Source organism: Notolabrus celidotus, chromosome 23 (assembly GCF_009762535.1).
Source record: "Notolabrus celidotus isolate fNotCel1 chromosome 23, fNotCel1.pri, whole genome shotgun sequence".
Lineage (NCBI taxonomy): Eukaryota > Metazoa > Chordata > Actinopteri > Labriformes > Labridae > Notolabrus > Notolabrus celidotus.
The window spans coordinates 26,704,972-26,720,274 of record NC_048294.1 but is presented as its reverse complement, the minus strand read 5'-3'; the positions used below and the strand labels follow the sequence as shown (position 1 = coordinate 26,720,274).

At 39.2% G+C, this 15,303-nt stretch overlaps 1 protein-coding gene across 1 annotated transcript in view; it reads right to left on the bottom strand.

Annotated features, from left to right (window-relative positions):
- tdrd7b (tudor domain containing 7 b) overlaps nt 1–6,810 on the bottom strand; it is a 38,816-nt gene extending 32,006 nt beyond the window's left edge. Inside the window, exons 1-3 of the mRNA XM_034676123.1 lie at nt 6,717–6,810; nt 2,534–2,740; nt 1,791–1,935 (exon numbers count right to left, since the gene is read on the bottom strand). Of these exons, the coding sequence (XP_034532014.1) occupies nt 1,791–1,935; nt 2,534–2,740 (352 nt within the window). The 5' untranslated portion in view covers nt 6,717–6,810. The remainder of the gene's footprint in view (nt 1–1,790; nt 1,936–2,533; nt 2,741–6,716) is intronic.
- Between the last annotated feature and the right edge of the window lie 8,493 nt (nt 6,811–15,303).

Below are 15,303 nucleotides of genomic sequence, written 5' to 3'. Positions count from 1 at the left end.
AGATTTTTTATGGACAATAAAACCTTGGTTTCCTCCTATGTGGTCTTTGGGTCCAGTTACAAGCTGTGCTAAAAGCGTAACAGAAAATGATTTAAATAACTCAAGGGTCAGATTTGTGTTGGTCACATATTCATAGTATGTTCAACTTGATACCTTTGAAATTATTTTAAAAATATATCTCTGAGGCCCTGAGCATAGTGTATCTGTCTGCTTGAGAATGTGTCTTTGAACTTCAAAGGGTCAAATTCCACCAGATCCGTGTCCGGTCTTTCTCCGATCTGTCACGACACCAGATCTGATAGGTTTCTATTTCAGTCATTGTGTACACTCTCTCTAGATCCGCTCAGTTGCGTTCTGTAAACGCAAAACCGTCAACACCCACCAGTTGCTGAAAACGCAACTGGTGGGTGTTGACGGACAAGAGAGCACGGAGCTGGATCGCAGCAGATTGGAGACAGACCGGACATGGATCTGGTGGAAGTCACGGGCAGTAATAATGAACAAAATGAACACTTCACTTTAAGTGTTCTCCTTGATCGATCTTTGGAAATATTAACAATCAATTATCGATTATAAAAACGCCTTTTCGGGGGGCTGGTGGCCTAGCGGTCTAAGCGCCCCACATATAGAGACTATAGTCCTCATCCCCGCCACCATGTACTGCATGTCCTCCCCCCTCTCTACTCCCCACATTTCCTGTCTCTCTTCAGCCCAAAAAAAACAACTTAAAAAAAAACAAAAAGGTGTTTTCCATGTAATAAACAATAACAAATGCATTCGCAGTACAAGTTTTGCATATTAAGAGGCAGAGATGACTTGACTTACAGTCGGGTAGCTGTTAGCGAGGAAGCTAAAGGCCCGCCTCTTTACCTCACACTAGCTCGACAGAAGTTAGGTTGAGTTCAACATTTCCAATATGGCACCCGCTGACAATCTGCTTCAAAACAGCAGTCTATAATTTTGAAGCTTACTATGCAACTTTTGGACCTCAATTTTTGAGTATTACTCAAATGCCTACTCCAGAGACCATCAACCCATCCATCTCTTGATGCTCTGCAAAGACTTTCAAGTTGTGGTATGATACGCAGACTGCTCTGCATTTAGGGATGGTGGTTGTGAAAACATGTATTCTCCTCAAATGGAAGTCTAGCTCAGGGGTTCCCAAAGTGTGGGTTGGGACCCACTGGGGGGTCGCGAGTCACAATTGGGGGGTCATCAGATATCTTCCAGAATGTTTATTTTTTAAAGTTATCTAAAAATAGTATATAACCCATTATAGTACAAAATATGGACAAAAATAGTAGCTAAAAATAAAATAAAATCTTGAAAATAGAAATGTAATGAGTGTTCTTCCTTTCTTTTCTCCACATGACTCCTAAGTTTAGGGTTAGTGAACAGTTAATTATCAAAAGCAGTAGCAGCAGGTTCATTCATAACAGCACAGGAAACAGAGACACATGCTCATATAGGTAGGGTCATTTTCTGCAGACCAGCTAGATGAAGACACATTAAATCACTTTGAGGGACAGTGGGGGTCGCGAGTCTTTGGCACCTATATTTTGGGGGTCATGGGCCGAAAAGTTTGGGAACCCCTGCTCTAGCTCACCATCCTGCTAATTTAGAGTGTTTGAATTAGTGTCCTATTTTCAACATATTTGTCTTTGTAAAATGAAAAACTATAAATAAAGTATTTTTTAAAATGTACATATAGGATTTGTTTGTATTTCTAAATCGAATGGTGAAAATGACTGTGTAACTGTGTTAATGCTGAAAGTGGTCCAAAGTGTTACCATTGAGAACGAAAGGGGCAGCTGGTTTGACCCTCATTTGGGTGTTGACCACGTGGGGTCGGCCTGTTTTCTTGGAGCTGCGCTGACGAGCCACCACTTTGGCTAACTGGGTCGTCTCTTCAGCCCCAGAGGCAAAACACAGTGTCTGGAGTGAAGAGAACACAAGGTAGGGTCATTTTAAAAACAAGGTAGAGAAATCATTTATTTTTATTTGATTTTTGAATGTATTGATAGATATAACAGTAAAGGCCTACTTGTTCTACTATCATTGATCTCACTATATTGAATACTTTTATCATTTTTGAGACATTTTTCCAAAATCCTGGAGTCCTTTGCATCATTGAATCAGATAATATTTAGTTTGTCAGCTAGATAAAACTGAGACATGGAGAAAAAAAAAGCCTTTTCTTTATTCTGTGGAAGAAGATGTCCAACATGAGTCTGGTCCTGCTGGAGGTTTCTGTCAAAGGAAGTTTGTCCTTGCCACTGTAACTTGCTAAATGCTGCAAAGTGCTCTGCTCATGGTGGATTAAGATGAGATCAGACTGAGTCCTGTCTGTAAGATGGGACTGGATCTGATCCTGTCTTGATGTTGGGTTAATAATTTGACATTGAGTGGTCTAGACCTGCTCTGTTTGGAAAGAGTCTTGAGATAACGTTTGTTGTGATTTGGTGCTATACAAATAAAGATTGATTGACTGATTGAATCACTTCTGAAAAATCTACCCTTCAATTACACACACCTCTCCAGAGAAGTTTCGCTCCACGCGTACTAAAGAAGGCATGCTGGATAGCAGTGAGTCCAGGTGGTTGTGTCCCATCTGTTTGTATGGTATTTGCTCCCCAGTTAGCTCCTTGTACTCTGACTTCAATCGGGACAAGGACACTCCGCCTTTGTTGGCCTGGAGAACAGCCCGAAGCATCTTCCTCACCAGCTCCACATCAGCCATCTGAAAGAAAGAATCCACCAGTAGATCACATTTTCAAAGGTGTGTCAAAGGTGGTCCCACTGGACCGACGTTAAGCAAGTTTCCAGCAGTGTATTCCAGTTGCGCCAACACCTTTACAGAGTGTGGCGGACCACTGTTAGTTTTAAAGGTGACATATCATGCAAAATCGACTTTTGAATGGTTTTCTACCTGAAATATGTTTCCCTGGCATGTCTACAAACCCCCCAAGAATGAAAAAAATCCATTCTGTCCCTGTTCTGATTTCTCCACCTTTCTGTAAATGTGTGTGAAACGAGCCGTTTCAGTTTTCAGTGTTTTTGTTACGTCACAACAATATCCGGTCTGTCACCGAGTCAGAGCTCGGAGCTTGTTCAGGCCATAGACTGTATAAAATAATACTGAATCCCTCCTCTGTTTTTCATTACCTGCACACATGTGTGCTAACAAGGAGCTTAGGAGGGAGGCATGCTAGTTGTAGGCTGTCTTAATAAACACAAAGGTCGGTTTTACTCCCCACGTCTGCAGATTTGAAGATCTAGTGGATGATTTTTATTTGTCATGGAAAAGTGCTAGCGCTAGTTAGCATAGCTACATAGCTACATGTTCGTAGCTGTGTACCAAGACACACGTCGACATGCTGACAAATAAAACAACAAGAAACACTAAACCTGTGACCAATCCTTCAGAAAGGTCCTGCTACAGGCGCCTCTCCGTCAGGATCAGATTCTGGATCAGATTCAGAGGGCTGAAGTAACGCTATCTGTGAGCAGCCGTGTATATTCAGCCAACATGTAAACATTAGATCAACGTGCTGGAGAGCCGAGGGCACATCCACTTCCTGAGGGGGCGTGGTCAGAGAGAAAACAGACCGTTCTGAGCAGGGCTGACAAAGAGGGTTTTTCAGGCATGCCAAAATCTGATTTCAAAGTGTTTTTTTGAGCATAAACTTTAAAGACATGTTTTGGGGACCTCTTAGACCAATATATTTTGATGAAAAAAGCATGATATGTCACCTTTAAGGGTTTGGTTTGTAACTTGTGAAGGGAAATCTGTATTTGTATTTGGTTCTGGTCATTATCTATCACCTACGCTAGAATTAACCACATGTATTTCTCCTGATAGGATAGAACTAAACATTGTTACACTGTTTTGTGTAAGAAGTATTTATAGTTCATTTCACTCACTTCCCTTTCATAATGTTTAAGTCCACTTCTCCAGTATCCCTCCAGATATATCCCCCAAATAATGATCTTGTGCTTGCAAGATGAAAAAAACGTGTGTTGAGCACAAGACAATAATTCTGTGCAAGTTGTACACAACACAATAACGTTTTCGCCATAGTATGGATAACCCATGCAACACTTTATACCACAAAGTATTTTACACAATACTAGAACATTTGAATATGGTGGCACTGTAATGAAGGGAAGGTAAAAGGTAAATGTAATCAGTCAGTGTGTTTGTGGACTGAAACATTCTGGTTGTAGGACTTATGGTCAGGCTGCCTAATATGTGTTGAATTGAAAGGACTGCATTGTAATCACATTTCACTCATGTTATTGTTTCAGTTGTTTAGTTGATTGCACCTGCTTCTTACACCAGTAACATTCGAAACTAGTTCAAATGTTGTTCTATAGAAAGCAGTTCAGAACCTGTAGTTTATACACAGCCAAGGGGAGCGGGACAGATTAATTGGTCATACCAATTAATCTGCTGATTAATGATATTCTGATCTAATCTGCCTGTATATTTAAAAGTCTGATTACAATAATAAACATATCAGACAGTGCACGTAGCCTTCACAGTATCGCTGATGTCTATCAATTTTACCATCTTCCTAAATAAGAACACATTTCCCATCCTTAATGAACACTATGCCCAAGGTTAGGACATGCTGAGGAAGCAGATTAAAAATAATTTAGATTTCATAGCAATTGAAAAATAATATGCATATCTTGATACTGATACACACTACCAGTAGAAAGTTTGGAAACACCTTCTCATTCAAGGGTTTGTATTTATATTAATTATTATAAACTCTGTAGATTAATACTGAAGACATCAAAACTCTGAAAGAACATATATGGAATTATTGAATGAACAAAAAAGTGTTAAACAAAGCAGAATCTGTTTTATATTTTAGATTCTGTAAAGTAGCCCAATTTTTCCTTCATGACAGCTTTGCACACTCTTGGTATTCTCTCAGTCTGCTTCATGAAGTGGTCTATGTTCTAATGAACATGAGCCTTGTCAAGAGTTCATTTGTAGAATGACTTGCCTTCTTAATGTGTTTGAGACCATCAGTTGTGTTGTTCAGAGGTAGGGTTAGTACACAATGGATAGCCCTATTAAACTACTGTTGTAATCCAGATTATGGCAAAACCAGATTATTTCATATTTTGGATGTCTCCAGTATTAACCTACAATGTCGCTACATAGGCTTATATATAGTATATAAGTATATATAAAGTGTCTACACACACATATGTGTGTGTAAATACTGCATATATAAGTTAAGATATTCCTTTATGCGTCCCACAACGGGGAAATTTAAAGTGTTACAACAGCAGAGTAGAAAAGAGTATAAAGTAAACCAGAGTCTATTAATAGTAATTATCAAAAAGTTATTAGCAATTAAAATAAAAGAAGTGAAATAGGCATATCTTACCAACGTATAAACATAACTAAATAATTAAATTTACAAATATTTACAAAACCAGTGATACAGTTAAAAATGTGCACAGTCTTGTAGAATAGGTTAAAAAAATATACAGAACCGAGAAGATGGGTAGAAAATGCATTGCACATGTAAGAAGAGAGGGATGAAGTAATTATTGCATTTTAATATATATGTATATGTATATACACACACACCATTCATTTCAAAAAATCTCAAAAATATGCTGTTTTAAAATTCAGCCTGAGGCAGTTCATATGCAATTATCCTAAAAAAAACTTCTATGTCTAGCAAATTTGGTAGTATCTTAACTGATGTATGAAGCAACTGTTAATTACCATACCTTAACTAATGATGTATTAAACAACATGTCATTACATGAAGTCATAGTGAAAGGAGCATTAGTTCATGGTGAACAACAGGAATTAATAATTAATTCATACAGAAATTCATCATGAGTCATGCATTACTTCAACATGAGTTAAGCATTATTTCACTAAGATAACTGTTCCATTATTGTAAAGTGTTACCCCCAAGATGCTGTTTCCACTGAAACCTTCAAAAGGAAGCGACTCCTATTTGTTATTTGAACATGTTGTAATCCTGTATTATAGTTTATGTTGTCTGCTTCTTTAGTATTTTATTTATTCCATATATAATTGTCCTATATTGATACTGTGAAGCACTTTGTGACCGGGCTCTGTCAGAGGTGTTTTACTAAATAAACTTCTTAATGAAATAAAAATGAAACTAATGAGACACAGAATGACGTCACGCGTCACACTTGGACTCCACACCCTCAGCTGAAACTCGACATACTTTGAGGATGTTTCAGGTCCTGTTTTCCAGAGTAAAACTCTCTTTTTGTCTCCTTTAGTAACTGAATTAAACTCGTAGAATAAGAGAGCAGGTAGATATTCCGTCCAGGTAAATGTTCTGCGCTCATGATCGAGTTAAAATCCTTCTATAACCTACGTGACAGCAGGTCGTTAAGTTATTTGTGCTGCTGCCACACACCGGAAGCTCACAGTACACCTACAGGTGTTTACTTCATTATTTTACATGTACTCCAGGCACTTCGTCTTATTTTGAAAGTCACTACCGGAAGTAGCGCAGGCTTATAATATAGTTACCTTGTTAAAGCTCTCGACCCATCTCCTCTGTAATGCTGGATTAAACACCAAACTTCATTGTGTAAACTGTATAAATAAGGCTAAGACTGAGCAGCCCGTCCCCCTTACCCTGACCCTGACCCTCAAACACATGTCAGTCAGATACAAGATGGATATAAAGTTCTACCTTCACTCAACAGACGGGTCGTCGGCTCCGTCCGGTCGCTGCTGCGCCGTCAGCTCCACCCTCTGCAGGCTGTCGCTGGAGCTCTGTCCCGGACTATGGTCCTGGAGCGTCTAACCGGGCACAGCCTCTCCTCCGCCATGTGATTGGTCCAAAGTGTGTTAGCTGCTGGCTCATGACATTTCAATGTGCACGAGACACACCGTGACTTGTCCAACAGTCAGAGCCGACCCTAACCGACTTGGGGCCCTCGGTGCCCCTTATCAGAATCAGAATCAGAATCAGCTTTATTCGCCAAGTATGTTTGAACACACAAGGAATTTGACTTTAGTAAACTGTGCTCTCTTTGTACAAGGCATAAGAATAAGAATAAGAACTACAATAAAAAATAAAATAAAAATATAATAACAATAACCTTAGCTATAAATACAAAGAAACAACAAATAGGCTTGACTAATATGTACAGGCTAAAATAATATGATAAAGTGCAGTGGTGAGTTGCAGAGGTAGTTTTACATTATAAAATAGAAGTTAAATAATACAAAAAATAGAAATATGGAATTCTGCTTTGAGAATTGTTGCATTGTGTATCTACATGTATATTTACAGAGAGTATTTATCTGACAGGTTTGACACTGTTATGTTTTAGTGTTCATCAGAGTGACAGCCTGGGGGAAGAAACTGTTCTTATGGCGGGTTGTTTTGGCGCACAGTGATCTGTAGCGCCTGCCGGAGGGGAGGAGTTTGAAGAATTTGTGACCAGGGTGTGAGGGGTCAGCGGTGATGCTACCTGCCCGTTTCCTGGCCCGGGACCGGTACAAGTCCTGGATGGGGGGCAGGTCGACACCGATGATTTTTTCTGCAGTCCTTACAGTCCGTTGCAGTCTGTGTTTGTCTAGTTTGGTTGCAGAGCCAAACCAGACAGTGATGGAGGTGCACAGAACAGACTGGATGATGGAGGTGTAGAACATGATCAGCAGCTCCTGGGGCAGGTTGAACTTCCTGAGCTGACGCAGGAAGTACATCCTCTGCTGGGCCTTTTTTCTGATTGTGTCTATGTGGGAGGTCCACCTCAGGTCCCGGGAAATAGTGGATCCCAGGAACCTGAAAGAGTCCACAGTAGACACAGGGCTGTTCAGGATGGTGAGGGGGGGGGAGTGGGGGGGGGCTTCTCCTGAAGTCCACTGTCATCTCTACCGTCTTGAGCGGGTTCAGCTCCAGATGGTTCTGACTACACCAGAGAGCCATATATTATAACCAGCTCCAACATTCACATCACATATACACTGAAAGACAACTGACATCCAGCTTCATGTTTTACAGGTTTACTTTGTTTTTAAATAAAAATGACCCCTAAAAGAACATTAATAAAATGGTAATAACACCGATATTTAGCAGGGGAAAAAACATATATTTTCAAAATGCATAATGAAGAATTATATAACACAATCATTTTCACAGTGTAGACACTTTCAACAAAGCAACAGTCATGGATTAAGTGATGACTGAAAAGGCAGAAGCAAAATGCGTATTTAAACCTAGCCTACATTTCCTATCTAATTAAGCTAACAGCTTCCAAAGTGTAACGAAAACAACAACAACAAAACAAAAACAGGTAAATCATGAACACTTAAAGACTTCGAACACTGATTTGCATACCATTATTTTTAAAACCAAAAGTGAATCACAAGCTTTTAAATGTTTACTGGCATCACTCCACAATTTAATCCAGAAATTAGATTAGATAAAACAATATTGTTTTTCCTAGTATCTTCAAATTTTCTTCCTCACTCATTTAGCGCCGCCCCCATATGGATGACTGGCGCCCCTAGAATTCCTTTACTGCCTATGCCACGGGCCAGCCCTGCCAATAGTGACAACATGCCATGAACGCAGTAAGACAATAAGGTGCATCACCAGGTTTCATTTGTCCTTCAAACTCATTTCATTTATGTTTTAAAGACAATTTACAGAATAAACCCGGGTTATTCCTACAATAGGTTTTGTCATGGGCGTACTCAGAGCCAGCCTGTGGCTTAGGCAGTATAGGCAAATGCTAGGGGCGCCGGCCGGCCGTCCGGCAGTAGGGGGCGCCGCTTGCACCCTGAATGAGTGAGGAAGAAAATTTGAAGATAACAGGAAAAACAATATTGTTTTATCTAATTTAATTTGAGGTTAAATTGAGGGCTGATGCCAGTAAACATTTAAAAGCTTTTGATTCACTTTTGGTTTTAAAAATAATGGTTTCCAAATCAGTTTTTGAAGTCTTTAAGTGTTCATGATTTACCTGTTTTTGTTTTGTTGTTGTTTTCTTTACACTTTGGAAGCTGTTAGCTTAATTAGATAGAAAATGTAGGCTAGGCTTATATAAGCATATTGCTTCTGACTTGTATGTCAATTAATACATGACTGTTGCTTTGTTGAAAGTGCCTGCACTGTGAAAATGATTGTGTTATATAATGACTGAATAAATTCTACTACTATTAAATTATGCATTTTAAAATTGCATAATTTTTTCCTGCTAAACATCAGCGTTGTTACCTTTTTATTAATGTTCTTTTAAAACAAAGGAAATGTGTAAAACATGAAGCTGGATGTCTGTTGTCTTTCAGTGTATGTGTGATGTGATCGTTGGTGGAGTTTGTTATAATGAAAGGGGCACCAGTTGAAATCATGCCTAGGGCAGGGGTTCCCAAAGGGGGGGGGGGGGGGGGGGGGGGGGGGGGGGGGGGTCTTGAGATGTCTTCTAGAATGTTTCCTTTTATTAAGTTATCTAAAAATAGGACAATTTACCCATTATAGTAAAAATATCAACAAAGACAGTAGCTAAATTTCAAATAAAACCTTGAAAATAGAAAATGTAATGAGTGTTCTTCCTTTCTTTTCTTAGTTTAAGGTTATTGAACATATTATCAAAAGCATCAGTAGCAGCAGGTTCATTCATAACAGCACAGGAAACACAGACATATGCTCATATAGGTAGGGTCATTTTCTGCAGACCAGCTAAATGAAGCCACATTAAATCACTTTGAGGGACAGTGGGGGTCGCAAGTCTTTGGCACCTATATTTTGGGGGTCGTGGGCTGAAAAGTTTGGGAACCCCTGGCCTAGGGCACCAATTTGGTTAGGGCCGGCTCTGGGCATACTCAGGCTGTTTTGAGGTGCAGGGGAGAAAACAAAAAAAGGGCACCTCCTTTCAGACCCCTGTTCTCACAGTTTAGGGTAAGTTTAAATGTATTGATGCAGCGGTAACAGGAGGGGGGTCTTTGAGCATCTAAAACTTCTCTTTGAATCTTTGTGACCAATTCATGAAAAAGGAAAACCATACTATTTCTGTATTTCTACATTATTGATTACATTAAAAAATCAACATAACATATCATAATAAACTACACAGGCATCCAGGGGGCACCTCTTTTACATTTAATTCACCGGAGGGGCATCAAAGGGGACTTCAGTGTATTCAATCCAACTAAGAGGAACCCAGAGGGCACTTCTTTTATAAATATATTGACTGTAAGGCATCCTAGAGGGTTGTTTAGACGTTTTGTACATTTACAGTTTTCTCAATTGTTTACACACAAATACTGGTCCTTGAGACACACTGACCACAGCATGTAACCCATGCACCAACCCCTTGAACCAATTCTGCTACACTACAAGCACAATTCCTGCATTACACTCAAATTGCGGTTCTAAAACACACTTTTTTCAAAAGACTACACACAATTCTCTGCATTTTGCACAATTTTCATGAAGAAAATCTCTTGTTTTCACAAGGAACATGCTGTCATTCAAAATTCTAAACTTAATTGCCCTACTATGTACACTGACTCATCCCATGGACAAACACATGTTACACAGTTTTACAATTAGAAATCAGAGCTTTAGCATAAAGGGGCAACAGGTGAGCTTTTCTGTTTTGAAGTAATAGATGCCAACGTTGGAAACAGAAAAGCTCACCTCAATCCTATTGAGGATCTTTTTGTCTGCCTGGAGATGGAAAGTGTATGAACAAAATCCACAAACGTGTAAACTCCTTCTCCAAGCTATGGAAGACGCATGTGGAAATATAGCAGTTGATGCTTTTCATGGCTGGATTCGCCATGCTAGGCGATATTTCCCCCGCTGCTTGGCCAGCGGGGGAAATATAATTTTACTGTAACTGTATACAGTAAATTCTTCTGTTGTTTTGTATGTAGACCACTGTATGTGCAACTTTGTGTTGGTTGGGATGTACACTGTGTACAGTTTTTTTGGGGTAGAATATATTTGTTACAGTGTATTTGTGTGTTTTAAGTATAAAAACAATATTCTAAAATATTTACGACACACTTATGTATGTACTGTCTGTAGTAAGTGTAACACTGAAGAAAAAAAAGGCCTAAGTCATTATGATGAATGGAGAAGAAGTGTTTTCCACTCATCATAGTGTTTTACATTGAGCACATCAGTGTTCAACTGTTTTGCCCATTGTGTGTCTGTTTTTGATTTGTGTGTAGAGTTCTGAGAATATGAGGCATGCTTTCTGAAAATGTGTGTAAACAATCGAGAAAAACTGTAACCTCCTGACACCTAGAATAATTATTAGCATTTTTTCTAGATAATATAAGTATTGTGGTTGAAAGAAATATTACAGCAAAAAACGTTGTTTATTCAATTTATTTAATATCCTCTGTCCCTTGTAGAGGAAATCGGGTCTTGATAAGTCACAGAATGAAATTATATTATTTCATGGATTTGTGTATTTCTGTTAAGATTTCTGGTCATTTCATGAACATTTACACATACATGGTGGGAACACATCAGAACATTAATATATCATTTTAAACTGCATTCTCAACCCTTGATAGTCACCTCAATCAAACTTTTAACTGATTGCATTTGTGTGTGTGTGTGTGTGTGTGTGTGTGTGTGTGTGTGTGCATGTGTGTGTGTGCATGTATGACTGCGTGTGCATGTGTGTTTGTGCATGTATGAGTGGGTGTGTGCATGTATGTTTTGTGTGTGTGTGTGTGTGCATGTATGAGTGTATGAGTGCATGTATGAGTGTGTATGCATGTATGTGTGTGTGTGTGTGTGTGTGTGTGTGTGTGTGTGTGTGTGTGTGTGCATGTGTGAGTGTGTGTGCATGTGTGAGTGTGTGTGTGTGTGCTTGTGTGTGTGCATGTGAAATCCTCTCGGCGTCACTCAGCCCTCAGCTTCCTGGAGTACAGAAATTGGTTGAACACAGCTGTATTTAGTCCTGCTGTCCACTACAAAGGACACTGAATAAAAGTTGTGTTTTGAAAAGGTTAAAATTACTGTACATTTGTGAAATCTTACTAAATTTAGGTTAAGACTCATACATCGAAGAAGCATTTTGATTATTAGCAAGAGAAACATGATATTTGCAAAAAAAAGATCCCTCACCTCCTTTGGTGCCATAAAATGTAAAAGTTGAGATTGCAGCCATTTTGAAAAGAACTTTGAGAAGCACTTTTTCATGCTTTGTACATTTGAGGGGCATCCAGAGGACATTTTTTAATGTTTTGTACATGTGAGGGGCATCCAGAAAGCATTTTTTAATGTTTTGTACATGTGAGGGGCATCCAGAGAGCATTTTTTAACGTTTTGTACATGTGAGGGGCATCCAGAGGACATTTTTTAGTGTTTTGTACATGTGAGGGGCATCCAGAGGGCATTTTTTAATGTTTTGTACATTTGAGGGGCATCCAGAGGACAATTTTATATGTTTTGTACATGTGAGGGGCGTCCAGAGGGCATTTTTTAATGTTTTGTACATGTGAGGGGCATCCAGAGGGCACTTTTTAGTGTTTTGTACATTTGAGGGGCATCCAGAGGACATTTTTTAATGTTTTGTACATGTGAGGGGCATCCAGAGGACATTTTTTAATGTTTTGTACATTTGAGGGGCATCCAGAGAGCACTTTTTAGTGTTTTGTACATGTGAGGGTCATCCAGAGGGCATTTTTTTTTAATGTTTTGTACATGTGAGGGGCATCCAGAGGGCATTTTTTTTAATGTTTTGTACATGTGAGGGGCATCCAGAGGGCACTTTTTAGTGTTTTGTACATGTGAGGGGCATCCAGAGGGCACTTTTTAACGTTTTGTACATGTGAGGGGCATCCAGAGGACATTTTTTAATGTTTTGTACATTTGAGGGGCATCCAGCGGGCACTTTTTAGTGTTTTGTACATGTGAGGGTCATCCAGAGGGCATTTTTTTTAATGTTTTGTACATGTGAGGGGCATCCAGAGGGCACTTTTTAGTGTTTTGTACATGTGAGGGGCATCCAGAGGGCACTTTTTAACGTTTTGTACATGTGAGGGGCATCCAGAGGGCATTTTTTTTTATGTTTTGTACATGTGAGGGGCATCCAGAGGGCACTTTTTAGTGTTTTGTACATGTGAGGGGCATCAAGAGGGCACTTTTTAACGTTTTGTACATGTGAGGGGCATCCAGAGGGCATTTTTTTTTGTGTTTTGTACCCTTTACGGGGCATCCAGAGGGCATTTTTTTAACGTTTAGTACATGTGAGGGGCATCCAGAGGGCATTTTTTAATGTTTTGTACATGTGAGGGGCATCCAGAGGGCATTTTTTAATGTTTTGTACATTTGTGTACATGTTCACAAAATGTTCCAAGATAACGCACTCTAAAAACATTCAATAATCTGTGACCCAAAGAATGTTATCTTAACATCCTAAGAATGTTACATATACAACATTTAGTGATTTGAGGCATTAGAAACATCCTGGAAACATTCTTTACATGTTGCTTTTAGAATGTTGATTCTTTGTTATTAAGTAACATTATGGGAACATTTTATAGAAAACATTCAATAATATTTTACCTGTAGAATATTATCAAAAAATCATCTAAATGTTAAAGACAAAATGTTCTTCTTCCATTGCTAGTTAACAAAAATTGATATTTTTTTAATCAATAAACATCCTTAAGATGTTCTTTGAATAATACATTCAAAACCTGTCTCTTTTCTTAAAGAATGTTATCAAAACATCATCAGAATGTTAAAGACAAAATGTCCTTTATTAATAGTCAACAATAAAAGAACATTATTTAAATCGAAAAAACATCCTTAAGATGTTCTTTGAATGTTACATTCAAAACCTAGTCGGTTATCTATAGAATATTATATAATCATCATCTGAATGTTTAAGACAAAATGTTCTTCTTTCATTAATAGTTAACAATAAAAGAACATTATATAAATTGATAACCATTCTTCAGATGTTCTTTTAATAATACATTCAAAACACTGTCTGTTATCTAAAGAATATTATAAAAACATCATCTCAATCATAGACTGCATAAAATATGGACGTAGTATCTGTGACGTCAACCATCTGTTCCTGAGTGCTGTTTTGAAGCCAATCGACGGCGGCAGCCATATTGGAAATACGGAACTCAACCAGGCAGAGTGTGACGTAGTTTGAGCCTCCGAGCCAACAGCTGTGTTCCCGACAGGGAGTCACGTCAGCCATGTCCTTATTTGGGCAAAAACTTGAAATCTTAATATCTTCTGAACCATCACTTTAGAAAAAAATTCACCCACTTAACAATGTGTGCCGATAGAGAGATTAGCTACTATAGCCATGCCGTTTTTTGAACCAGGCTGTAGACATGTTTATTAATACTGCAAAGATTGTCTTTTTACCATTCATGTCTATGTGGTTTCCGGTGTTTCTGCAGCCAGCCTCAAGAGGATTCTCGATGAATTGCAGTTTATAACACTTCCGCATGGGCTTCATAGTTTGAGACTGGAGGTTGCCGCTTGATCTCAATGTTAAAAACAAAATGTTCTTCATCCTTAAGATGTTCTTTGAATATTACATTTAGAACATTGTCCTGAAACATACTCAGAACTTATAGGGAATGTTATGTGGTGAGAACATCCCCTGCTACAGGCCCCTCTCCTTTGGAATCATCTACCAGTCAGGGTCCGGGAGGCAGACACCCTCTCCACTTTTAAGAGTAGACTTAAAACTTTCCTTTTTGATAAAGCTTATAGTTAAGCTGGATCAGGCTTGGACCAGCTTTTGTCATGCTGCTATAGGCCTAGACTGCCGGGGGAACTGGCACACTGACACACTGGGATCCTAGCTCACCTTCTTCCCCCCAACCCCTTCATCACTTACTTTAACTCTCCCTGTCCCATTAAAGTTACTAACCATAGACCTTTCTGGAGTCCCTGAGCTCCATTGTCTCGTAGATTCCTCTGAGCTGCCGTAGACGTCCTCCTGCTGCGGACGATCTGGACTCCAGCTGATACGGACGTGCTGGACTCCAGCGGCAACAGCTTCTACGACTCGTCTCATCACTATCACCTCTCTCTCTTACTCCCCTCTATCTGTCTTTCCAGACCCAACTCAGTCGAGGCATGATGGCTGTCTAACATGAGTCTGGTTCTGCCTGAGGTTTCTGCCTGTTAAAGGAAGTTTGTCCTCTCCACTGTAACTAGCTAAATACTGCGATGTGCAATGCTCATGATGGATTAAGGTGGGGTCAGACTGAGTCTTACCCTGTCTTGGTGTTGGGTCTCTGTTCATAATTTGACATAGTGTGGT